This window comes from Nanorana parkeri, unplaced genomic scaffold (genome assembly GCF_000935625.1).
Source record: "Nanorana parkeri isolate BGI_ZX_2015 unplaced genomic scaffold, ASM93562v1 scaffold332, whole genome shotgun sequence".
Classification (NCBI taxonomy): domain Eukaryota; kingdom Metazoa; phylum Chordata; class Amphibia; order Anura; family Dicroglossidae; genus Nanorana; species Nanorana parkeri.
In genome coordinates this window covers 650,343-677,477 of record NW_017306600.1, presented here as the reverse complement: position 1 = coordinate 677,477, position 27,135 = coordinate 650,343, and the positions used below count along the sequence as shown (strand labels likewise).

Sequence of the window (27,135 nt, the reverse complement as noted above, 5' to 3'; positions counted from 1 at the left end):
CACATTTGAATTTTCTGCAATAAAGCACAACCTTGACACAGACACTGGGCCTCATTTATAGAAGTGTCTTAAAGCTTTTTACCCCATGCATGAAAGTTTCTAATGCATAGTTTCCCTAAAGCAGTCCCTAACATGAGTTAAAGAGGCCCCTGGCCTGTCACCTTCTCAGTAAGCCTTCCCATATTTTCATCTGTGTCATAGCTGGTAAGGAATGCTGCACCTCCAGTTTATACATCTGGGGAAAAAATATGCACCAATATTTATCCGAAAAAAAGGAAGAAATCTAAGCCATTATTTTTTCTGTCTTTGGCCACAAATCAAATTCAAGCATTCAATCCTGAAACTGACAGCTTTATTTTATTTTATGTATTTATAAACCCTCAGCTTTTTTTGCATATATCTACTGCTAATAAGCAGTAGATATATGCAAAAAGTTTTTTTTTAAAACAAAAACCGCTTTAACAGCGGTTTAATCTTACCTGTGTCTTCCCTGCGCGCTCCCGTCCGAAAATGTGAAACTGCATGGGCAAAGCATCTTGGGGCGGGCGCATGCGCAGTTCAAATTTTTGGCCGGGGCGCGAGGAAAGACACAAGGTAAGTCTATGGATTCATGCACCCACATGCAGGCACCATGGGAGAGTACGTGCCAGCAAGCTCAGACGAGTCAGCGCTGGATCGGAGAAGGCTGAAAACTACAGGAAAGAAGAAGATGATCGGATTAAAAGACAACATTTAAGGTAAGTGCTTTAATTAACGTTGGGGTGAGGGGAAAAAAAATTGCCTTTAATGTCACTTTAACTTGAAATAATAAGGGAGCTCCTACTGAGATACATTCGAAATGCAGGCAAAGCAGGTCAAATGTAGCCTTACTGCATTTTGCCTTTGAATGAATGAGTTTGTGCAGCGCTATGTCCAATTGTGCCCAAGGCAGTGTTCATCAACAACATTTATCTACATGATTCCCTAGAAATGAGGCCCATTATATAAAAAAATGCACAGAAACAACAGGTTTATAACAGTAACTCATAGAGCTTTATGATTAAGACTTCACTTTTTTTGCATCCTTTTTGGAGCTGTCTCCTGCTGCATCTGCTTTTCTTTTTCCAGACTGCAAAAAAACATAAAAAAAGTCACATGATATTTTCCCTTGTACACCATTTAGATAATTATTTAGTTTAAACTTCTGATAGTTCTTAATTAAAGGTAAATAATTATCTCATGCAATGTTGACATGCAGATAAAAAAAAGGCCTCACATTTCTTTTCTTTGTATTCCCACTTGGTAATAAAATGTCTTACAAATGAATATTATTACCTTGTCTACTCTTCTCTGCTACAAATCTAATCACTCACAACGGGGCCTGTGTAGGAATCTGAATTTGCAATGACTGAGCAAGTTTACTTATTTACCTTCACGAAGGGGTCCATTTATAACAGAGAGTGGATACTCCACACAGTGGCCTGCAGTTTACGGCCCATTCATAAAATGCCACCTGAGGTCACCTGAAGTCTTATAGTTGTTCACATGTCAACTGCCTGACCTCTCACACTCTACACTCTGAAGATAGTAGACAATGTGTGTGAGGTCAAGCATTTGACTAGGCTCCAACTCTAAAATTACATCTGACACCCGTCCCTTACAATGGCACCTCCCATATATCTCTGCTGAGAGTTTTTTTAAAGCTAACTTTATTTACAGTAGATCTCTTAATTATAAAGTGACTGAAATGTTACACCCTCTTCCCGAGTCTGTTTACTATAGGTTTGCCAGCAGCTGCCATACCTACAGCACTGCTGTGCTTTTGTAAATGCTACTTACCTCTCGCTCAGGGGACAGCAACCTTTTCCACATAAAGTATCATTTTTACAAGCATTAGGCAACCGGTATGCAAGTAAACATTTGCACGCCATAGTCTTAGTTAGCTTTCTGGTTTTTGCATTCATAGCTGCACTGCTAATGGCAAGTCAAATGAATTATTATATGATAATGAATGAGTTTTGCCTGACATTAGCAGTACAATTATAAGTGCACAAATCGATTATCCGGTGCACAGACAAAACCTGTTTATATTTACATGTATGTAAAGTAACATGGGCTTACAGTTTCAATGTGTTCCTTGTTTTTCCTGGCTTAGTTGTGGTATGACCAGCCCCAATTTCTGCACCTTCAGACCTCAGATCAGCCTTAATGTCTGCACTTTAGACCTCAGATCAGCCCCTATTTCTACACTTTAGACCTCAGATCAGCCCATATTTCTGCACCTTCGGACCTTAGATCAGTCCCTATTTCTGCACCTTCAGACCTCAGATCAGCCCCTATTTATTAATCTTTAAAACTTAGATCAACCCCAATGCACTTCAGACCTCTGATCACTGCCAATGCACTTCAGACCTCACATCAGTCCCAATACATGCATACAGTTTAGACCTTACTTATCATTGCTATTCTATACACCAGGGTACCACGTAGGTAGGTATGCAGACAATCCCTGTTTTAGCTTGGGATTTCTAGTTGATTATTTGGAGCAGGATTATACATATGACTGTATAGGCAGCTTCTATTGCTCAGAGAGATAACAAGGAACAGACTGGAGGGACAGTTTCTTAAAGTGTGTTAACATACAATGAGCCACCCAAGCCTTGAAATTGTTAACAAGGTTAATTATGGTAAACAAATCTCCCCAGCTCCTCCTTAACAACATATAGAAGGAGGGAGCTAGCTAAGATTTTTCTGCAAGTATAAAGGTAAGCAACAATTTTTAAATATTTTTTGCTATGTGAGTGAGAACATGAAACAAATATAAAGTAGGTGTTATCCCAATGTGGCTGCAAAAGTGCAAATACACTTTAAACAGATCAGAGGAACAAAAGCATGGAGGTTACCATATCAGCCACAACTCATTATCCCCACTCAAAAATGTCTGAGTTTTAAAATAGTAGATAATACCGATGTCTTTGCCGTTTTTCTCTTTTTTTCTGCTTTTTCTTTCTCCTCTATCTCCAAGTTTTCCTTTTCTATCAGTGATATGAGCGTATTGCAGCGTCTCTGTAGCTCCTACCAATAATAATAAAGAAATCAGAAACTACAGGCAGCCATGTCGTTATGTACATATAGTTCAGTTATTAGTGAAAGAGACTAAAGCATATATCAACAGATTTTCCCAGGACCCAAAAAAAGTTTTTTTTAGTTTTGGATAGAATGGGGAAAGGTTAGAAACTCTGTCAGGTTTTACTGCTTTCCAGGGCACCATTACAGAGGATTTCACCTCACTTCACCGGACAGAAATCTCTCCAACGGAGCCTCCGACTGCAGTAAAGCCTGAGAAGAGTTCTACTCCTCCCCCACGCGAGTAAAAAAAAAACGTTATGGGTATAGATACACTTTAACTAAAGAGAATTGTTATCTGTGTCCTGTAGATCAAAAATAAATCTAATTACAATGCAGAGTACATTTTCAAAATAATATTCCCAAACATGTATGTAAAAGACACAAAGCTCACATATTATTATTTAATAGCTGGATTTGGTTGTCAAAAGGGTGCTGAGTCTTTCATGCTCAGAGGAATGTGAGCAAGGCAAACTTCCCTATTTCTTTCAAAACCCAGCTGATGGATTGCATACTGTCAGACAACAACACTTTGTGACACTGAAGGCTTGCCTCTGTGCATTGTGCTCTGAGCAAGTCTATCATATGCACCGCTGGGAATCTCTCACAGAATCCACTATTCTTGTGGCTGATGAGTTCTTACTTTCAACTTAAATAGTTACTGTAAATTAATACGATCATTTTACTTTCACATTTTAATTATTTTTGCTCCTATCTTCATTTCCCCTTATACCTTTTAATCAGAATGTTTTCTAGAGAAGAAAGTTGAATCGCTACAGCATACATGATGCACTTGCTTTTGTCTGTAAAGTGCCATCTATGTGGATAATGCCACTCATGCCTGAAAGAAAGGGGACTTTGAAGAGACTGTTGTTTAAGGTTGTGTCGGGCAGTCCTCTCATATTTCTACAGATAATTCAGGCTCTAAGATTTCTGCAGATGGTGACTGCAGCCATTAAATCTAAAGATGCTTAAAACATTCATCGCTAGAAAAGATAAGAGATATCTCACTATCAACAGAGACTGTGTATTCAGAGGCATGGCTGCTTTTTCTAGTAACATTTTACTACATAACTGTTCACATAGCTAAATGAATGTTCAAAGTGAAACTCTTTTCACTTTAAAAATGAATCACATGGAAAGTAAATTTTGAAAAATGCTTCCCGCACATGACTGGATGATAGTAGTAAACACAGCTTCCCCCAATTTACTACAGTCGCTACTACTTTAATGAATCAATCCTACCGAGCTAGTCAAATATCATTGCTATAAATGCTCTCTGGAGACAATTGTGAATTAATTTGTTGGTACCCTTCCATGAAAAAAGAAGACCCAACAATTTTCTCTGAAATAACCTGAAGCTGACAAAAGTAATTTTTATCCATGACTGTTTATTCCATGTATAATTTTAAAAAATCACACTTTGCTTTTGATTTATTTATTAAATAAATATTAAAACAAATGAAAATGATGGGGCCCCTAACCTAGTATTTTGTTGCAACAACCTTCAAAGAAAACCACTACAAACAAGAAATGTCTCTATTTTTAAATGAAACTTCTGTACCTGCCAACAAGTAGTTTGGTCAATTCTTCTTGAGCAAACTGCTCTAGCTGTCTCATAAGGCCTGCAGACTGCATGTTTCAGAGCTTCCCATAGATGTTTGATAGGATTCTAATCCGGGCTCATACAAACCACTCCAGATTAGTCCAATGTTTTGTTCTTAGCCATTCTCGGGTGCTCTTAGCTGTGTGTTTTAGGTTATCCTGTTAGAAAACTGAGCCTGCTCCATGATTTACATTAGGTACAATGTTCTTTTCTTTGAAAGCTTAATTTATTTGTCTATAAACAAAGAGCCGGTGTGAAAGTTCCAGTTTGGTCGTATCTGTCCAAAGGACATTCTTGTCAGGGTTTCTTACACTTCCTTGTCCTGTTGATCTGCAGCCTGTCTTATGTTGCAGTGTGCCTGAAACCGTTCATTCCTCTTTGGTGTCCTCTTATGACCAAACCTGTAAACATCATCATTCTGCTTCCTGTCTCAGAGTGATGATGCAATACCAGTTCACTATTTACCCATCAGCTTGTCCATTTAGTCTCCGCCCTTGTGTGTGTTCAGATCTACCAAGTGCCTTGCTGTTACTCCTGTTATTCGTGTATGACCCTGGCTCTAACTAACGAATCTCCTGGTTCCTGACTCCGGCTATTGCTTCCGTTCATCCATTTTTGGCCAATAAACTCCTTTATTTTTTTAACCTGCACTTTAAGTTTCTGCCTGGTTTCTTGGTTCCCGGGTAGGAAGGATTTTATTTCCCCTGTTAGCACAAATTGAATCATGTTCAATTGTGGATGGGTCAATTGTGGGCATTGAGTCCTGTTTATGCAGGTTTTTCTATTTTTTTTTTTCTCTACAGGTTGATTTGATGGACTTGTGTCTTTTTTCAACCTGACTAAGTAACAAATAGTAACAAACTATGTAACAAAAAGGACATTATTAGAGTATCGCTACATGTTCCCTAAACCCAGAACAGCTTCACTTTCTGAGTTAAGTTCCACTTTAAGACAGGAGGTAGATAACTGTTTACTGTGAGTCTGCTCACTAGTGGCTCATTTACTATTCTCTATATTTAATAAAGTAACTAATCTGTAGACAAGCAAGCATGTAAAAAACATTTTTTAAAATCTTTAGAGTAATCACCTTACAGGACGTCACTGCCCCGCATACAATCAGAAAACGCTTTTTATTCATTGATAAGAAATACTAGGTGTTCGCTGAATGGCTGCTGTGTCGAGCTAGCGATCTGCTATGTTTTACAGTGGAGGGAAAATTACTGTAACAGGACCCAGAAGATCGCTGTAAAGCACTGTAGTAGCTGCGGCCCGCCAGGGATAAATTATGTATACTTACATTGTGCCAAGCTAGACCAATGTAAGTATACATTATATATTTGTACTGGAGTCCAGGTTCAAGCGGTTTTCAACTGTATTTCTAATATGCACATCAACAGTCTTGATGGCCAATGACAGCACAGATTATTCAGATAACCAGATATTATCCAGCACTGATTTGCATATTAAACACCATAATATTTATGGATCTGGTATACCAGCACTGTTTTATCATAGTAGTAAACAGGGGCCGACTGGCAAATTTTAGCCCAGGGGGCAAGTACAACCCAGAGGTCCATGGTGCAGCGACTTGGCCCACCTCCCGCTTTGCCTCTTCTCCCTGCCCCTGCCTGCCACTTTTGCCATCTATGTTAAGGTAGTGTGAATGGTCAGGTGATGTGAGGACTCACTAGTCAGTCGATGAAAGGGGTGACTGGCTGGGGGATGGGCTGCTGCACATTATACAGCAATGCAGAATAATACCATCAGCTATAGAGGACTACAAATCCCAACAATACATTATACAGCAATACAGAATACCATCAGCTATAGATGACTACAAATTCTAGCAATACATTATACAGCAATACAGAATACCATAAGCTATAGAGGACTACAAATTCCAGCAATACATTATACAGCAATACTGAATACCATCAGCTATAGAGGACTACAAATTCCAGCAATATATCATACAGCAATACAGAATACCATCGGCTATAGAGGACTACAAATTCCAGCAATACATTATACAGCAATGCAGAATAATAGTATATTCATTTTCTACATACTCTTTGCTGCTCTGCTCCGGGGTGTCAGCCTGATGTCTTGGTCAGATTGTCTCAGGAAGCGTGTAGAGGTCTCAGAAGCGGTGGGGAGGGTCTTAGCAGAGGGGCATGTGCGGGTGGCGGAAAAGCTGTAAGCAGGCACCATGTGGTTCCCCAGAAGGCTGCTGCGTGGTCCTCAGCACATGTAATTAAAGCACCAGTATCGGTTTTTAGTATCAGGGCACTCTCACCAATACTGGTATCAGGGCACCTCTGGTCTGAAGACCTTTGTAGGCATCAAAAATCATGTGTAATAACACTAGCTAGGACTCTGTCACCCGGCATGCGCGCCCAAACTTGCTCCGCTCCCCTTCTGCTTTTTCTGTGAAGAGTTTATAACACAGAGTGCAGGGGTCAACGGTGTAATGTAGAAGTCAGTATGTAACCCAGTGCAGAGGTCAGCGGTCAGTATGTAACCCAGTGCAGCAGTCAGCATGTAACGCAGTGCAGCGGTTGGCCCCCCCCCCCCTTTTCCCCTTCCCCCTGCCCCTGCCTGCCACTTTTGCCATCTATGTTAAGGTAGTGTGAATGGTCAGGTGATGTGAGGACTCACTAGTCAGTCGATGAAAGGGGTGACTGGCTGGGGGATGGGCTGCTGCACATTATACAGCAATGCAGAATAATACCATCAGCTATAGAGGACTACAAATCCCAACAATACATTATACAGCAATACAGAATACCATCAGCTATAGATGACTACAAATTCTAGCAATACATTATACAGCAATACAGAATACCATAAGCTATAGAGGACTACAAATTCCAGCAATACATTATACAGCAATACTGAATACCATCAGCTATAGAGGACTACAAATTCCAGCAATATATCATACAGCAATACAGAATACCATCGGCTATAGAGGACTACAAATTCCAGCAATACATTATACAGCAATGCAGAATAATAGTATATTCATTTTCTACATACTCTTTGCTGCTCTGCTCCGGGGTGTCAGCCTGATGTCTTGGTCAGATTGTCTCAGGAAGCGTGTAGAGGTCTCAGAAGCGGTGGGGAGGGTCTTAGCAGAGGGGCATGTGCGGGTGGCGGAAAAGCTGTAAGCAGGCACCATGTGGTTCCCCAGAAGGCTGCTGCGTGGTCCTCAGCACATGTAATTAAAGCACCAGTATCGGTTTTTAGTATCAGGGCACTCTCACCAATACTGGTATCAGGGCACCTCTGGTCTGAAGACCTTTGTAGGCATCAAAAATCATGTGTAATAACACTAGCTAGGACTCTGTCACCCGGCATGCGCGCCCAAACTTGCTCCGCTCCCCTTCTGCTTTTTCTGTGAAGAGTTTATAACACAGAGTGCAGGGGTCAACGGTGTAATGTAGAAGTCAGTATGTAACCCAGTGCAGAGGTCAGCGGTCAGTATGTAACCCAGTGCAGCAGTCAGCATGTAACGCAGTGCAGCGGTCAGTATGTAATGCAGTGCAGAGGTTAGTATAAAACGCATTGCAGCGGTCAGTATGTAACGCAGTGCAAAGGTCAGTATGTAACCCAGTGAAGAGGTCTACACTTAACGCAGTGCAGAGGTCATCATGTAACTCAGTGCAGAGGTCCCTATGTAATGCAGTACATCAGTCAGCATGTAACGCAGTGCAGCGGTCAGTATGTAATGCAGTGCACTGGTCCGTAATGCAGCGCATCAGTCAGCATGTAACGCAGTGCATTAGTCAGCATTTAACACAGTGCAGCGGTCAGTATGTAACGCAGTGCAGAGGTCAGCGGTCAGTAACGCAATGCAGCAGTCAGCATGTAACGCAATGCAGTGGTCAGTATATAACGCAGTCCAGCAGTCAGCATGTAATGCAGTGAAGCAGTCAGCATGTAACACAGTACAGCAATCAGTAACGCAGAGCTGCAGTCAGCATGTAACGCAGTGCAGCAGTCAGCATGTAACGCAGTGAGCTGCCAGTGACATAGTGCAGCAGTCATAATGTAATGCAGTGTAGCAGGCAGCATGTAACAGAGTGCAGCAGTCAGCATGTAACGCAGTGCAGCGGTCAGTAACATAGTGCGGCAGTCAGCATGTAACGCAGTGCAGAGGTCAGCGTTCAGTAACGCAGTGCAGCAGCCAGCATGAAACACAGTGCAGCGGTCGGTATGTAAAGCAGTGCAGCAGTCAGCATGTAACATAGTGCAGCAATCAGCATCTAATGCAGCGCAGCGGTCAGTATTGCAGTGCAGCATGTAACGCAGTGCAGCAGTCAGCAAGTAACGTAGCACAGTGGTCGGTATGTAATGCAGTGCAGCAGTCAGCATGTAACGCAGTGCAGCAGTCAGCATGTAATGCAGTGCAGCTGTCAGTAACGCAGTCCAGCAGTCAGCATGTAACGCAGTGCAGCGGTCAGTAATGCAGTGCAGCAGTCAGCATGTAACGCAGCGCATCGGTCGGTATGTAAAGCAGTGCAGCAGTCAGCATGTAACATAGTGCAGCAATCAGCATGTAATGCAGCGCAGCGGTCAGTATTGCAGTGCAGCATGTAACTCAGTGCAGCAGTCAGCAAGTAACGTAGCACAGTGGTCAGTAACTGAGTGCAGCAGTCAGCATGTAATGCAGTGTAGCAGTCAGCATGTAACACAGTGCAGCAGTCGGTATGTAATGCAGTGCAGCAGTCAGCATGTAATGCAGTGCAGCAGTCAGCATGTAATGCAGTGCAGCTGTCAGTAACGCAGTCCAGCAGTCAGCATGTAACGCAGTGCAGTGGTCAGTAATGCAGTGCAGCAGTCAGCATGTAACGCAGCGCAGGGGTCACACAGAAAGAACAGGGACTTACAGTGACTCTTTTCCTCTCCTGTTTTAGGTGCTGTGCCATCTTTTTTTCCTCACCTGGGGGGGTCGCCTGCACGTTTTCTGGTGATTCCAGCCACTTCCTGCTGTCCTCCCTTTAGGACCCAGGCAGACAGTCAGTAGGAGTGCAGTCTCCCTCCAGCCAATGGTAGAGGAAGTGGGTGAAGGCAGCTGCCGAGGAGCTCGAGCACTACACGGGCTTATCACAGGCAGCTGAAGAGCCTCTTCTCCTCCTCCTCTGCAGGATCCGAGCGGCCGAGAGGGGAGATTGCCGCTGTGCTGGCGGCCGTTTTTTACAGGCACCAGAGAGGCCCGGGGGGCAATTGCCACCCTGCCCCGGCCCAGTCCACCCCTGGTAGTAAATAACACAAATAGCTTGCAGCTGTTTACTGCAGTTTATTGATTCCTTATGGACAAACAACTATATCCTTGCTCTTCAGAGGACCCAACTAAGGTGAGTCTATGATGTATAAGTATTTTGGACTATGCAAATAAGGTTCAATAAGTTTTAAAGAAACAGATGCAAACACAGATTGTGCAATACAAGTGGTATTGCATTGAGCTAGAACTGATTAACCATCAGCTGCATGTCGCTATCATCACTGTATTTACTATTAGAGAAACCATAATTGAAAGTATATGTACAAATAATTATTCAAACAATATTAAACAAATCATTACCTACTAGAAAGCAAAGCTGAATATTTGGCAATATATAATAATATTAATAAACTAAAAAAACAAAAACAAAATTTATCTAAAGTCAACAACTTCAAAATTTTACTGGTGACTGTGATTCTAAACCATCGCTGAGAAAAGCTCCAGCAAGAAATGGGGACGGCAATGTTTTTCAGACACAGCTTCCATCACTGCGCTAAGAAGGTATAAAGCATTGCAGTGGACAATATGTGAAGTTATTTGTTATGCTGTTAGTCACGAGCTGTCAAATGTAGCACTGTCTACCAGTTTAATCACAGTGCTTTCATTGTACCATTACAATGATCTTTAACACATTCATGACAGCAGCCTGTACTTCTACAGCAGCTGTGACACTACTCTCATTGCTTATATCATACATTATGACATCTGCAGTGGGCAAATAATCTCTTGGAACCTAGCATATACCAAGTGAATTTTGTTCAAATTGATGATAAAGCATTACAGGTCTTGGCACCTACACTTAGAACATATGCAAGAAGCCTAAAAGGGCACAATTATCAAAAGATACTGCAAAGCCCTCACATAGTTAAAGCCAAACTCCAGCCAAAAATAACAATATAAAATGAATAGCCCATGATAAGATAAGTTAATGAAACCAGCTTTTGCTGAAATATTCATCCTCAATCCAGAAAATTCCCCCGTAGTACTTTTTGTTTGCTTCTAGATGTACTCATTCTGATAGACAGAACTATTCAATCAACTATTAAACCCAAGTGGACCAATTCGCCACCCCCTCACCACACCCACCCCCCTTCCTAACCTTCACAAGTAATTCATAAAAAGCAGGCCGCAGTATGGTGCCTGGTGGCTGTGACGACATGGTGATCAGTTTATAAGTTAAATGTGTATTGGTGTTGAGTTATGTTTTGAGTGCGTTATGCTGTGTGACCTGGTTATGGAAAGACTATCAGAACCATCCCTCGTTATCTCCTATTGTTCTCTGAGGGAGCTCAGAACAATGACATTCTGGCCAGGCTTCTTTTATGGCTGTCTGGAGCTCGTTAGCAGGTGGACACCTGTGGTGTTATGAAGACAGAATGTCCAGGGAGGGGACGGGGGATGTGATGGGATTATATTCTGATCTGATCACTTTCTGTATAAAAGTTTGTGCAGTTGTTCAATAAAGCAGAGTTTGTTTACCCTACACTCAAGCCTTGGCTAGTGACTGGGGAAACTGGGAGCTACAGATCAGCGGGTTCCAATATCTCCTCAGCAAGGAAGAAGACAGCGGCGGACATACTCATCCTGAGTACGGGAGTCCGTCACAGTGGCCAAACTGAATTGCTATGCTGCTGATAAGTACAATAACAAGCAGAGGGACTGATGGACAGGCTGAGCACTGCTATTAAGAAATTAACATTTAACCTTTGGTGACATAACAGCCACTGTTCAATGGAGCAGACAGATCTGTCACAGGTTGTAAAAGCAAAGTTTCTGTGTCTTTAAGCAGGATATAGCAATGGGTTACACAAGACTGGCTTTGAGAAAACAGAGATAACAAGGCCAAAATGACATCATCAAATCTATTAAAAAATGTGCAAAGTGCAGTAACCCAGGGCATCCAGGTTTCTGATTACTGTTGTCAGGTGACAAACTGGATGAGCTCTGATTGGTTATTATGGGTTAAAGTTTTTTTTTTTTTAGCTTCGGGTGGAATGGGGAAGGCTTGGAACTCTCTAGGGATGCATCGATACCGGTATTTTGGTACCGAGTACCGATATTTTTTTCCGGTACTCGCCGATACCAAATACCGGAAGTCCCATTCAGGAAGCCAGGCGGCGTGTAATGACTCGCCACCTGGCTTCCTGATTAGCAGGGAAGCCGTGCAGCGTGTAAAGACTCATCGCCCGGGTTCCCGATTAACAAGGAAGTCGTCCCATGCGTCTCGTCACTATGTGACGAGAAAGCATGGAGCCGGCTTGATGGCCAATCATGGAAGCCGGGCGCCGTGTAATGACGCGGCGCCCGGCTTCCTGATTGGCCGGGAAGCCGGCTCCATGCTCTCTCGTCACAAGTGATGACGCACTGCCCGGCTTCCTGATACAGGAAGTATCGGGCTAAGCATCGGAGCATTTGGGCGAGTACAAGTACTTGCCCAAATACTCGGTATCGGCACTGATACCAATACTAGTATCGGTATCGGTGCATCCCTAGAACTCTCCCTGCACTTTCTGTCCTAGACAAACAACAAGACAGTTGTCCCCCTAATAAGTGTCCCCATTAGAAGATTCTCCCTCACCTTTCCCCCATTGTCAATGGTCACCACGATAATAATGACAGGAGTTGTAATCCTTCTGTTGTCCATCCAAAAACAAAAATATAGCATTTTGATTGGGCTTATACTTTAATCCACTTATGGCTGCTACTTTTATGGTCTTATTGATTAAGCCTATATCACGCTAGAAGAACCGACGTGTTTTCCTCCTAATGGTATTAAAGAAAGCCATTTCCTCTGACATTTACTACTGTCATCATATACTTTCATGGCTGGATGGAGTAACCCACTTATAATACATGTGCAAGAATGTTTTAATATGTGTTTTTATACAGCCACTATATTTCAGTGAGTATAAACATATATGAACATGTGATGTAATTAATAATATATCAAAACAGCAGCATTACAATGTAGGTTATGTACTCCAATTCTGCATATTACAGCGTCTACATTTTAAAAATGATTATTTGTTTTCATGCTGCAGTACATTGCTGAACTCCCCTTCTAAAACTAATAAATGCACTTAATAGAACTTTAATTGAACAAGGACAATATGCACCTCTGTCAGATGAAGTTTTTTTTTCTATTTTGACTAAAGGGATTATGTAACAGAAGCTAGAGAAGAAGGAACCGTAAATGTATACATTGCAGGAACTTGATGAATACAGCGCTTTCCTTATTATTTGTCACCTTTTTTAGTTTGTGTTGATTAACTGTTGTGTTTAACTATTTTTTTACACAGTCGCAAATGCATGAGAATGACTTACTATGAGCGACACCAAGGATACACACAATGCACTTCTACTGCGAGGCTCATGATACAGAACAGGGACCAAGCTGCCACAATACTGCACTATAGAGCTTAACCCGTTGGCCACCTTTTTCGTCCTTGGTTTTGAGACGGTTCTTTTCTTTACTGTATTATGATTTCATTCACACTATGCTCATGATGATGTCACTCCTGCACTGAATCTGTCAAGCTTGTTATTCAATTGCATTATAATCAGTAACTTAAGTATAGAAAATCTTAAACGAAATCCCATCCACATATAAACCATGTACAAACAACCCCCTTTCCAAGATCCCAATAAATTCATAACACTTTAATAAACACATAATACTTATTTATAAAGCAGTGAATGTAACGTTCACCAAACATTTTCTAGTGGAGAATCAATCACTGTAATTTACAACACACAGACCAGGAAGATTCATCTGCAGAGAATATCAGATTCTCTGCATTATAAGTACAGTCATGGCCAAAAATATTGGCACCCCTGCATTTCTGGCAGAAAATACACCACTTAACGCAGAAAAATTGTTGCAAATACAAATGTTTAGGCATTCTCATGTTTATTTCTTTGGTTTGTATTGGTATGACACAAAAAAGGGGCGAAAAAAAGGCAAACCTGACACATTCCTCGCAAAACTTCAAAAATGGACTGGACAAAATGATTGGCACCCTCAATTAATATTTGGTAGCACAGATCTTGGAAAAAGTAACTGAAATCAATGGCTTCCTGTAACCATTAATGAGTCTCTCACACCTCTCTTCCATGAGTTTTGGACCACTCTTCTTTCGCCAACTGCTCCAGGTCTCTTAGATTGGAAGGGTTCCTTTTCCCAACTGCTGTTTTAAGATCTCTCCACAGGTGCTCTATGTGATTTGGATCTGGACTCATTGCTGGCCAGCCCAGCATTCTCCAGCTCTTTCGTCTAAAAACAATTTCTGGGTGCTTTTTGACGTGTGCTTTGGGTCATTGTCCTGCTGTAAGACCCATGACCTCTGAAGGAAACCCAACTTTCTGACACTGGGCCCTACATTGCACCCCAGAATTCTTTGGCAGTCTTCAGATTTCATAATTCCATGCACACAGTCAAGACATCCAGTGCCTAAAGCAGCAAAGAAACCCCAAAACATCAGTGAACTTCCACCATGCTTGACTGTATTTTTTTCTTTAAAGGCCTCATTTCTTCTGAAAACAGTAGAATGATGGGCTTTACCAAAAAGCTGTAATTTTGTTTATTCAAAAAGCTGTTTATTTTGTGTCATACCAATACAATCAAAAGAAATAAACATGAGAATGCCTAAACATTTGTAGTTGCAACAATTTTCTGCGCAAAGTGGTGCATTATCTGACAGAAATGCAGGGGTGCCAATATTTCTAGCCATGACTGTATGCCCCTAAGTACTGCATATTGACAGCCAAAAAAAATATATTTTTTTTAATTGTGGACAATAAAGGCTAAGTCAGGATGATTAAACCCTGCTGCTTTTTTTATTTTATTTACTGTCAGTTTCCTGTTGGAGAGCTTTACCCACACTTCCTGTCCCAGAGACACAAAAGGAATCTGACGATAAAGCCCCTCTTAGACAGTTACCACTGGAGCAGTTGTCCTAATTGGAAAATTTCCCTCCACCTAATGTTCCAGTGACTAATGTACAATGTTCAATTTCCCAACACATACTGTTCCAGTGACAATGGTCAGCAGGACAAATAAAAGAGTGTGACTCTCCCTAGAATGGACACAGACAGCAATAAAACATGTAACAGGGTTCTAACCCTTCAACACTCTCTCCAAATGTAAAAACATGTTTTGGCTATAGAAATACTGTCAATGCACCTATTGCTTCACTTTATCAGTATAATACACTCTTTGTACCAGAACTGAGCATTCTGATGAGGGTAGCTCGTCACTAGAGGCCGCAGGATATATAAAAAAACAAACATTCTACCAGACAGAAACCATATAAAATGTAAATATCATGTTTGTAGTTGGCTTTTACCCTTTATTATACAGTGAATTCATGCACCTTTTGCCACCTAGATGCACTTGCACATAGCCATATATATCTATATCTTAATACAAGTATTTTCAACAAGTATTTGACTGCAACTTATAAGTACATTTAGACTTTTATGTATCAAACTAAGTGCAGGTTGAAGGTATTAAAAGTAGTCCTTTAATAGCCCCATCATTCCAATGATTGTAAAACATAAGTCCCTTGGGGTACCCCTTTTGATGGTAGCCCTGCCTTGCCTTACAGGGATGTTGTACTTATCTAGGAACAACTCCTGGGCAACACCATGGAAATTACCTGTTTTCCTAATTGCCTGGGCTGACTGCAGAGTACTGATTCTGTGCTCTGTAACTTGGTCATGGGACCTGTGACAATTATCAGGGCACACTGGGTATGCATTGGATCAGATTTATGCTCCAATTCCAGGCGGAGGAGAGAAAAAGGGCTGCTTTTTCTGCACAGCTATGCTGTGCAAGTAAGGAAAGGGATGGAACAACCTAATTAGCCATCAGTAATGTAATTCAACTGTACAACCTGCAATCAGAGGCCCAAGACTTGGGGCATTTGTCAGGAGACTTGGAGCGTAGAGCTAAGGAACTCTGGCTCTGCAGTATATCTATAAACTCTACAGTAAAAAAAAACATAAAGAGAATCATATACCGTTTTTATAGGGACTCGTAAAATGCAGTACAAGAAGTACTTATTTTGTACTTCTTGATTCATAGGAGCTTATAGCCAAATGTTGGTGCAAAGAAACTGTGAACCACAGAGCAACAACTTCCATTTTCTGCTCCCCACAGGCTTTAGTGGGCTGTTGATAGTTTAGAAACAATTTGAACATCCTCTGGCCAAGCCTTTCTTAAAGCCCTGCAGAGTCCTCTATATACTTGTCTGCTTACAAGTAGTGTCCATGGAGTAGGGAGTGGGATAGAACAGGATGTTGAGCCAATTTACCAGTAGGATGAACAGTAGCAATCTGGACAAGTTCTGTTATGTGCCCAATCTAACTCCTAAGCGCAATTGTTTAGCAAATCTATAGACATGAGACTACTTCCCTATCTAAACATTTTTAACTGTCATTGCATGTCCAGGGCAGCAAATGACAAATGAAATGTAATTGGATGCTCTGGGCAAATGCTATAGTTTTGCTCCAGTTTTCCTTACAATGGTCTTTGTAAATTAGCCCCGTATAGTTTAGTGAATGTTTACATGTTTGAATTTGGCTGTCTAACTTGCATAAACAACACAATTTTATATGGCATATGTGAGCGCAAAAGCCGCATTGGCAGTTGACAAAGGAAAAACGTCCCTTACAAAAACAGGAAAACACTTCAGAATTATATAAGTAGAAAGTGACATCTAGTGGCAGCCAGGTTAAATGTATACTGCAGCAGAATGAAAATATAATATATTAGCATTCAAGACACAATCTATGTACACGTTTCTAAACTAGTAAAATGTTTAATTGTATTATTACTGAGAATATACGCCATGAATATCTGGTTCCAGCTAAAAGAAATAAAGCAAATGTGGAACTATATAATATCATGAAGCCCAATATCTTTGAAAATAATGTTTCTTCAAATGTAATTTTTGCTCCAGCTGAAAATATTAACCTACTTCAGAAACAGTGAAGAATTAGCCTGCAGATAGATGCAGATTACAAATATTAATTTAACATTAAAAACAGAATGTTGCTTTAAGCCAGCAATCCTGAAACCCTGGTGCTTTGAGACAACCTTTGACCTTTTTTTCCATTTTCAGAGCACTGTGAGACATGCACTACCCATGAGCCATACAATAAGCAGATGCGCTCTCAGGCTGAGATGGACAAGCTGTGCATGTAACATTATTAGCCTACAAGATTAATTCAGTTAACTGATGCTTTTTCCATCTTAAGCTCTAGATGGGACTGTGATATTTTCCTATGAAATGAGAGATGCATTTGCAATATAATTTCATGTTTTCCTTCAAGCACTAACCCTTTCCTTTCAGATGTTCAAAGTCAAGGGCAAAACCAGCTGTGGAAATGGAATGCAATTTGAAGCAGTTGTACAGTAAATTGGTATTTATAAACATCTGGCATACCATTAGATGGGATAAATGTAACTAGGTAAAGAATAAAGGTAAGCAATGTTCGTATTACTATAATATATTTAAAATGTAATATTCACAACAAAACCTTCCATTGACAAAGAGAAGCAAGATAAAAAAATTCCACATTGAGTATTATTTTTTTTTTTTAAAGTCCCTTTAAGAGTCAGGTTTGATGAATTGCAATTATGGCTTGTTGTGTCTCTCAAGGCCACTTGAGGTGAGATCTATGCACCTAGGTCCATCCACTTGATGTGACCACTACCAGTGGGTCCAATTCGTTTTTTTATAAGATGGGGAATACAGCAATAGAACCAAGATTAGGGAAAAAAACTATATAACTCGACAGTTTATGGACAGGAGTGCTAAAAGATTCCAAACAGTCCTTTACTGAACTAGAATGGAGCACAGTAGTATGTAAAGCCTTCTAAAAACACAAAGTATCTGCAGGTTTCACAAATCCCAAAATGAAGGGGTTTATTCTGGATTTTAGGATAAGACTTGGTGCCAAGCAAAGAATTCCTTTCTGTCCCTGGGTTAACTTTGCATTGAGAAATGCTGGATTACAGCACAAATGCAATCTTATAGTATAGAGTTGGGCTGACTACTTATAGATACAGAACAAAGCTTTACAAAACGTTTTACATTTCCAGTGACTACTTGTAGATACAGAACAAAGCTTTACAAAACTTTTTACATTTCCAGCTTTGATACCAGCACCAACATTTATATGACAGACAGCATTGTATTTGTCTTATAATAGCTATTTCACTACTGAGGTCTAAGATAACAAAACTTAATTAATAGTTCCAGCTTCCTTTTTTACATTTGGTGGAGTGGTAAATGATGTATACCTGTTTAGGAATATGGGTATCTCCTGACATGGCATACAGCATTAGCTAATACATTTGCATGTATAAAGCATCATATAAACCCAGAAAAAAGCACATATAAACAGGAAAAGCACATGACTAGTGACATGTACATACCATGGCAGTTCTTGACTTGATAAACCAATCAAATCGGAATTGGGGAGCATTACGCACACACTGACGCAATTCCTCATATACATTTTCCTTGTCAAAGCCCATTTTATGCAGCATGCATATCAGAAACCTGTCTTCTTCTTCAGTGTAATTTTTGCCTTTGTTTGTTCCATACTGTATCCTCAGCTGATGAAATGGAGCCTTGTACCTCGCAATCTAAAGACAACAGAACATTATCATTAACACTAAGGTCAAATAAAAACACTATCATAATCACACTGCTAGTCACAAAATTATAAATGTACTGTATGTTTCAGCAAACGCCGTTAAAAGCAAAGTACAGTATTCCCTCTGAAGCTCGCTGGAACTCATCCAATTAATGTAAATGCAGCTCACACTGCTCCAGGTAGATATTAAAAAACACCATTTAATGCAGTTTAGATTACAATAATAACTTTCATATTATTACAATAATGAATTGATTAGAAAACACTTCAACATATTTTGGATGTAGCTACTATAAATACCTAATGCTGTCTTTTTATCAGTTTGTTGTAATCCCCTGTAATGGAATGTACTGTGAGCCAGTCAGGGCTCTGCTATTGAGAGCTGTCAGTCTAACACTGACAGCAATGCTCATTACTGTATTGCTATTTAAAAGGTATGGGGAGGAAGCAGAACTCCAGAAATGTTTTCTTATCTTCAGGTCATAATTGGGGTATTGAATGATGGATAAGACATACCATCTAACTCTTTCACTCTCCACCCAAAAAGAAAGAAACATGTTTTGGCTATAGATACACTTTAACCACAACAGATACTCCTGACTGAAGAGTCTTAAAGACTAAGCACACCAGCCAGAGTGGTTGATTTTTCCCATGACAAAAGAGTGGCACTTACTGTAGTTACTATAGTTACATAGCATTTGAGGTTGAATAAAGACACAGGTCCATCGAGTTCATCCTTATGTGTAGGTGTGTGTGCAGTGCGTGCATGTGTGTATGTGATTCATGTGTGGTCCTAGGTTTTAAGAGTACCTGTATACCTGTATGTTGCGGTCTCTGAGGATGGTATCTAATTGATTTTTGAATGATTCAATACTCTCTGTTGATATCAATGCTTGTGGCAGAGAGTTCCAAAATGTAACCACTCTGACTGAGAAGAAGCCCCTACGCCCTTCATGGTTAAATCTTTTCTGTACCAATTTTAGGTAATGGCCTCTAGTCCTTGTTAGGGAGTTTACTGTAAAAAGTTTACTGCTTATGTTGCCATCACCCCCAAACATTTTGTACATTAAAATCATGTCCCCTCTTAAACGCCTCACTTTTAACGTGAACAAGTCTAAATTTAGCAACTTTGTCTCATAGCTTTGGTCCTCCAGCTCCTTAATGAGTTTTGTTGACCTTCTCTGTACTCTCTCCAGCTCCAGGACATCCTTTCTGTGGATTGGGGACCAAAACTGAACCACATACTCAAGATGAGGCCGAACCAGTGATCTATAAAGTGGCAAAATTACTGCTTTGTCTCTACAGAACATTCCCTTTTTATTACAAGAGAGTACTTTGTTAGCCTTGTATTCCGCAGCCTGGCATTGGAAGCTATTATTCAATCTGTGGTCTACTATGACCCCCAAATCTTTTTCCATTTCTGACTTCCCTAGTGGAGTTCCCATTAATGTGTATTCCGTTTGCCTATTTTTAACCCCAAAATGCATTACTTTACATTTATCAACATTAAACCTCATCTGCCATGTAGTTGCCCACTCCCCTATTTTATTCAGGTCCTCCTGTAATGTTATAATGTCTAAGTCTGTGTCTATTACCCTGCCAATTTTAGTGTCATCTGCAAACACAGAAACAAGGCAATTAACACCTTCCCCATTATCATTAAGAAACAGATTAAACAGTATGGGGCCCAGCACAGAACCCTGGGGCACACAACTCTGGACCTTAGACCGACCTGAAAAAGAGCCATTTACATATACTCTCTGGACACGTTCCTGTAGCCAGTTCTCTATCCATACTATACTATGTATACAGACCTGAATATTTGTACAAACATGTACTGTTTGCCTACTACTACTTCTGTGTAGCTCAGAGACCAACATAACATTAAAGCTGGGATCACATCAGATGCACTTTTTGTACCATGTAATTGACTTGAATGAGAAAATTAAGGTCAATTAACGCACACAAAAAATACACCAAACAGCACTCTCCTATGAGGCAGTTCCTCTGTAGTGTACATGGGCACTGGAAACAGAAGCTGATGCATATAAATGGGACAGTACTGGTACACAAAATGGTTTAAGGATGGTATTACTTTTGCATCCAATGCTTTTTTTATGCTGATTCTTCTTTGGATCCTTGCTTCACCTCGTTCAATCTGAGCCATGATTTTTTCAATGTCCTGCAATTCATTGCAACGTTCCCAGAACACAGCTGAAAACAAACAAATAATTTTTTACTAAGTAATACATCTGTAGACTATGGTACCAAGTGTACTTCCTTTTAAACCAGGGGTCTCAAAGTACCGTCCCACTATGTGTACCGCAGCTGGCTGACAAGTCAGGCACGCAGTCTCGAACCATGTACCTGACTTGGGTGAGCAGCTACACAGTCTGCATCTCTGTCCGATGCAGACCGCATAGCTGCTCCTGCTGGTGTCAGCGCTTAGTGTGAGTCAGAGCGTACTGTGCGCTCTAACAGCCTTAATTGAGCACCATCCGAAAGGAAAGTTTACTAAGATCGGCACCAGGCAAAGGTGCAGACCGTACTTATCCCCTACTAAACCACCAGGGAATGAGCCCCCTCAATGCAAAAAAATTAAGCAGATGAGGGAGCTCTTTCTTTTATTTTAAGAAGAAGAGTGTATTTCTGTATGTGTGCATGTATGTGTTAGTTCTGTGTGTGTGTGTGGGGATGTGCGTATTTCTATGTGTGTGGGGATGTGCGTATTTCTGTGTGTGGGTGTGTGTGAACATGCGTATTTCTGTGTGTATGTGTGTGTGGGGTGGTGTTATTTGTGTGTGTGGTAATGTGCGTATTTCTGGGTGTGTGAGTCTGAAAGTGTGAATCTGTTGGTCCTTTATCATTACGATTAAAATCTGTGGGGAAAAAATACACACATACACTGACAATGCACACATACACTGAGTGGCCAGATTATTATGATCACCAGTACTTGGTTGGGCCACGAGATGACTCCACGAGATGACTTCGTTGGGCCGCCTCATGACTCCACGAGATGTTGAAAGGTGATGCGAGGAATCTGACACTGCACTGTTGCCCTTCTGTTGTCTTGTACAAGTCTTGCCACTCTCTGTTCTGCCCTAACATTGACTAGTCGCTGACGGCCACAATTCGCACGTTCAGAACCAGATTTTCGGCTGGCAGTCCAGTCTTTAAACACTTTAACAACAGCTGCTCTTGAACATTTAACAAATTCTGCTGCTTTGCTGATACTCGCTCCATGGCTCCGAGCGACAACAATGATCCCATGTTCATAGGCTGTTTAATCGTGTTGTTTACCCATATCTTCAGAAAAAAAATCATACTACTGTCGTGGTAAACAACCTGCTTCCCTATTTATAATGGTCTGGCCCTCTAGCAACTTTATCGCGAAATTATAGCTAATTTGCCTACAAACCTCATGTGGTCATAATAATCTGGCCACTCAGTGCATACACATGTATACATACTGATATGACACATGCAAGAACATTAACACACATACTGGCATCACTCACAGAAATCCTGACAATACACACACACAAACCATCAGATAACAAATATACTGACATTGCATACAAAGAAACCATCACAAACATACATATACTGATGTTATAAACACACGCAAACATTAACACTGGTACCGTATTCAGTTACATTTTGTTTTGAAGTATGACATTCATGAAATTTGGCAAGCGTCCCCCATGGGAGAAGAAAATTTGTCCATTGGCCCCCAAGTGAATTGAGTTTGAGACCCCTTAGGGACTCCTATTATGAAGTTCGGTAAAACCTCAGTGAGAACAAAATGTTCTAGGATTTTCTGTTGGACTTTTTTGACCCTGCATTGTGTTGTCTCTACTAAATTTTTTTCTGTTTACTCTATCTCACTCTTAACAGGGTGTATACAGTATATCTTCCTCTACTGCCTAAACAGTCTGCTTACATTTTTATACTTTATCATCCCAACAGAAGCTCTGAAATAGTTACTATGTATGACTGCTGACATTTAAACCAGACTGAAGTTGTGTCTTATCATCCCAGTATATGAACCCAGGAACAAATACATCTGAAAAGCATTCTTAGCTACCACTCAGTGATTTCTTGTGCACAAAAAATAAAGAATAGTACTATATAAATAATTCCACAGAATGTACGTAAACATGTTTTTCACATATACCGCATTATCTTCCAATAATTAATTCATAGTAAAGATGGCAGACCTGAGTATTCAATGACCTCTTCGGGTGTTTTTCCTTCAACTTCTCGTGCAATGTTATCAATATCATCACGGCCATATTTTTCATTAGCTTTAATAAACTGGTTGAAGTCTCGCTTATTCCAATTTGTAAAGCCCTAAAAGCCCCAGAAAATAGTAATAATATTACAGGAAAGTAAAACCTATCTTTTACTAGCTATCATATATAATTTGGTTTCAGAATAAAAGTGCAGTACATTATATGAACTTGTTGTATCTACCAAAGTGTATTAACTGTCATTACTGTTAATTATATGCTCTTGTCTACAAATTACTTATTGTTAGCTTAAAGTGACATTAAAGGATAAAAAGATTTTCCCTCCCCCCCCATGTTAATGATAGCACTTACCTTAAATGATGTCTCTTAATCCGATCTTCCTCTTCTTTCCCCATGTTTTCATCTGTCCCTCCAGCGGTGCGGCGGCTCTCCGATCCAGCGCTGACTCCTCGCTGAGAATCCAAACTGCGCATGCACCGCCCCAAGATTCTTTGCGGCCGCGCGAACAGTTCCGGACTCTCGCCGCGGGAGTGCGCAGCGATAATGAGGTCAGTCTAAACCGCTGTTTAAGCGGGTTTTAAAAAAAATAAAACTTTTGCCTATATCTACTGCTTGTCAGCAGTAGATATAGGCAAAAAAACGGGAGGCTTTAGAACCCCTTTAAGGGGAGTCATGCAGTACAGTATATGCCCAGGCTGTATGCAGGGCCTTGACTTCTTAATAGTCAATATTAAGCCTTCCCTTTTCAATCAAGTAGAACTTCTGACATTTGACAGTGAAATTACAGGGGGCAGGGCTGAATGCCACGAGGGAGCAAGATTAAAAGAGATCTATAGGGTAACCTTTTTTTCCCTGAGTTTTCTTTAGGGTCATGGGAGGACAAAACTCGGTATATAGTGGGCTAATGCCCATTTAATGCTAACAGCACCGCAGCCAGAACGAATATTGACATTACTGTCGAGATTCACCCCGCTGGCTCATCTACAGCGGGCTCTGCCTATCTAGAGGCCGAGCCAGCTATGCCCTACCCCGTCCGTCCCTCCCTCAAGGGATGAGTGTAATACTTTCACCCCATAGTTCTCCTTTTAGAACGAGAGATCAAGGTCCAGTGTACAACCTGGGTCTAGGATTTAAGGATTCTCCACAGGTACAAAGAAACCGATTACAAGACATGTACAGATAATTGTAGGCATCTCAAAATTCCTTTACTTACTTTATTGCCAGTAAAATTAGTTCATACACTTTAGTGTGTACAGCAGATTCACTTTAAGGTCATAGGATGATATGTTCATGGTTAAGCCACAAAGACTTGGGGCAAGTCTCTCATCTTTACCTAGGTAGCATCACCCTGGTTTTTGTAATGAGCGATCAAACATTATGTCCTCATCCCTCTGTCTTTTATTGTGTGCTGGAATTTCCAATGTGCTGAAGGTGTACAAAAGGTCTTGCAAACAGAAATTAGCGGTGAAACCACTGGATGCATGACACAGATGCAGAACTGATTTGTGGAGGACATTTTACATCAACGGATGAAATTGGGTTAAGCAATGATCACTCATCAGTTAATCTCAACTGTAATCCACTAGTGAAAAATCAGGGGACCTGGTGTGTTCAATGTTTTCAATTGCATAGATATGGCTGAACAGTGGGGTTGAGCATTATCTTGCTGAAAATGCAATTTTCACTTCATGACAACAGGGTTGGAACTGATATATGTCTGCTTGGTATAGTAGCCTTGACAACTAGAGATCAAGGCTGAATATCATATCAAATGGTCCATCAAACCACCATCACCACTTCAGAAACTGTCGATCTGTGGCAGACTGATTCTCTGCAATAATTTGGTGTCAGAGGTAAATACTTTAGTATACAGGGGCACAAAATTAATGGTCTGTTTTAAGCAAAATAGAGTGTTAAACATAATATCCATACATGGAACATGGACCATCTGCACTGTACTTCAGCTTTTCATTAAAGCGTATGTCCACGTTTGTAGCCAAATTCTGATAACACCTACAGTATTTTATATTTGTTACATGTTCCTATTCACATAGCATAAGCTAAAAAAAAAACTGCTTTTATTTGGGTTAGTGTTTTAAGTGTTAACATTTCTACTTGCTTATCTTTCCTTGCAATGTTCAAAGAGGCTGTAAGGGGTGAGGGGTCTGAGGTGGTCTCTTTTATGTTAAGTGAATGAGAGAAACACAATTCTTAAATTTCAGTCCTAAGCCTTTCCATTAGGAACAGATCACCAAGGCAGCTTTGGCATGGGGAAGCAAAGCCCTGTTCCTCTACCAAGATAGCCATCTCCACACAGAGACACCGTGCAGAACAAGGCATGGTCCAGGTCAGTAATGGGGCAAAGATCAATTGCAGGGTGGCCACAGACAATACTGGTGACTAGCTCCTTTGCTCTCTGCTTGTATAATTTGGACACAACTTCCACACTTCAGGTCCTTCTAAATTGTGTGTGATTGGTGAAACATCAGTCACAGAAAAAATGGAAGTGACACAGCACAGGGTTCAGGAAGTACAAGGGCCGCACCTGGGAGACAGGATAACTCCACCCAGGAGTCAGAGTGGAGTCCAGTGCAGCAGGGAGCTCCGGGTTATGAAACCGAAGGTGCATGTTAGCACGGTGTCAAGGCTGTCTGGAGGGAACAGACAGTGGCCTAAGGTCTGAGGCCGGAGCAGCGGTGCTACAAGTGCAAAGCCAAGGGGCTGGATGTGCATATCTTTGTGTTGCCAAAAGATGCTGAAAAACCACTGTGAGGGGCTACTGCACTGTTTATATATAAATCTCGTATGAGCAAATATTGCTTTTCCTTTATTTTAGGTTACATTTCAGTACTTCACCTGATAAAATATAAAGAAATTTACATTTCTTAGCTGATTTCTTTACAATGAAACCTGAATCATTAATCCTTGGAGGAAATATTGCAGAAGCTCCTATTATTATAACTACAATTTTCCATAATGTACAGGTCTTTTTTTCTTAAGTGCTCTGTTAGATTAGGAGGATCTTTTTATCTGAAATCTAAAGTGAAATTATAAAAGATGTGCATCTTTAATGAGATGCAATTTTGAAAAGTGATTGCCTTCAATCAAAAGGCAATTTCAAGTTTCAAGTTCTGAGTTACAAATGAATAAAAAAAAAAAGCCCTAGTCTCCAGAACGGGCCTACCAAATTTTGGTTCCTACACTATCCCTCTCTCAGCTGAGCCGAGCTTGCAAATGAATGGAATTATCTGTAGCGTTCTAACGAAAGCCTGCCCTAAGGGACTGTGCCAGCATGATAGGATCAGTCTTAAAGATACTTCCTAAAAAAGATCTCTAAAGAATGGTTTCTCTCCCCCCATCTGTATAAAATCACCAGATATCTAGCTGTGTTACTATTGACTGGACCTCTAATTAGAGATATAGCAGCCTATGCATTGTACTGGACTGTCTTTTAAAAAGAACACGGGTTCATCACAAGTTCCCAATTTGTGAGGTATTTTACATCTACTTGTTTGCTAGCAGAACAGCTATGTCTCTGTAGCAACAATTAACAATGACAGTCAATATTACTGAGTTTTTTGTCCCAGTAAATTCAGTGCTCCAGTCTAGTCTTGTACTAAAAATAACTTTTAGAAAATTAGATTTTTTTCATAGTATAACCAAAACATAAAAAATGCCTATTACTATTAAAGTGAAGACCCTCCTAGAGCAGGATCAATTGATTGTTATTATCATTTTGTTTGGAGCTGAAGCTGTCCCTATATGGACCCCATATGGACTTATTTTTAGGGTGCATTCTGCTATTGGAGTTGTGTGCCTTCCTTGCATTGGCTACATCTATCTATAAAAGGCCTGATTCGGCCCGATTTGTCTATCCAATGCAACTGTTAGAGAAGGTTTGTTCCATTTAGGGTATCTCTAGGACGCAATAACAAGTGCTTCTGACTTTGGAAGCGGTCATCATTGCTCACAGAGATTTAAGATCCTGCTATGTTTTCACTGGACAGTCCATGCCTAATTTTAATTACATACAAAAGAATGACAAAAACAAGAGAGGCCTTATATTAAAAAGCATCCATAAACATATATAGAAATAGATGTAAATGTCTCCTGGCTTTGAATGTGAGATATGTTAGATAAATAAAAACAGCATGTAACTGAGGACATACAATATAATGTACAGCTATTTGTGTCTGATACCAATGTATCTTATC

The 27,135-nt window shown here is 40.5% G+C and overlaps 1 protein-coding gene across 1 annotated transcript in view; it reads right to left on the bottom strand.

Moving 5' to 3' along the window:
- Positions 1 to 837: 837 nt before the first annotated feature.
- The window catches only part of LOC108788552 (probable global transcription activator SNF2L1), a 114,051-nt gene continuing 87,753 nt past the window's right edge, over positions 838 to 27,135 (bottom strand). The window contains exons 20-24 of the mRNA XM_018558341.1: positions 22,889 to 23,021; positions 20,761 to 20,879; positions 18,442 to 18,654; positions 2,947 to 3,054; positions 838 to 1,108 (exon numbers count right to left, since the gene is read on the bottom strand). Coding sequence (XP_018413843.1) covers positions 1,040 to 1,108; positions 2,947 to 3,054; positions 18,442 to 18,654; positions 20,761 to 20,879; positions 22,889 to 23,021 — 642 coding nt within the window. The 3' untranslated portion in view covers positions 838 to 1,039. The remainder of the gene's footprint in view (positions 1,109 to 2,946; positions 3,055 to 18,441; positions 18,655 to 20,760; positions 20,880 to 22,888; positions 23,022 to 27,135) is intronic.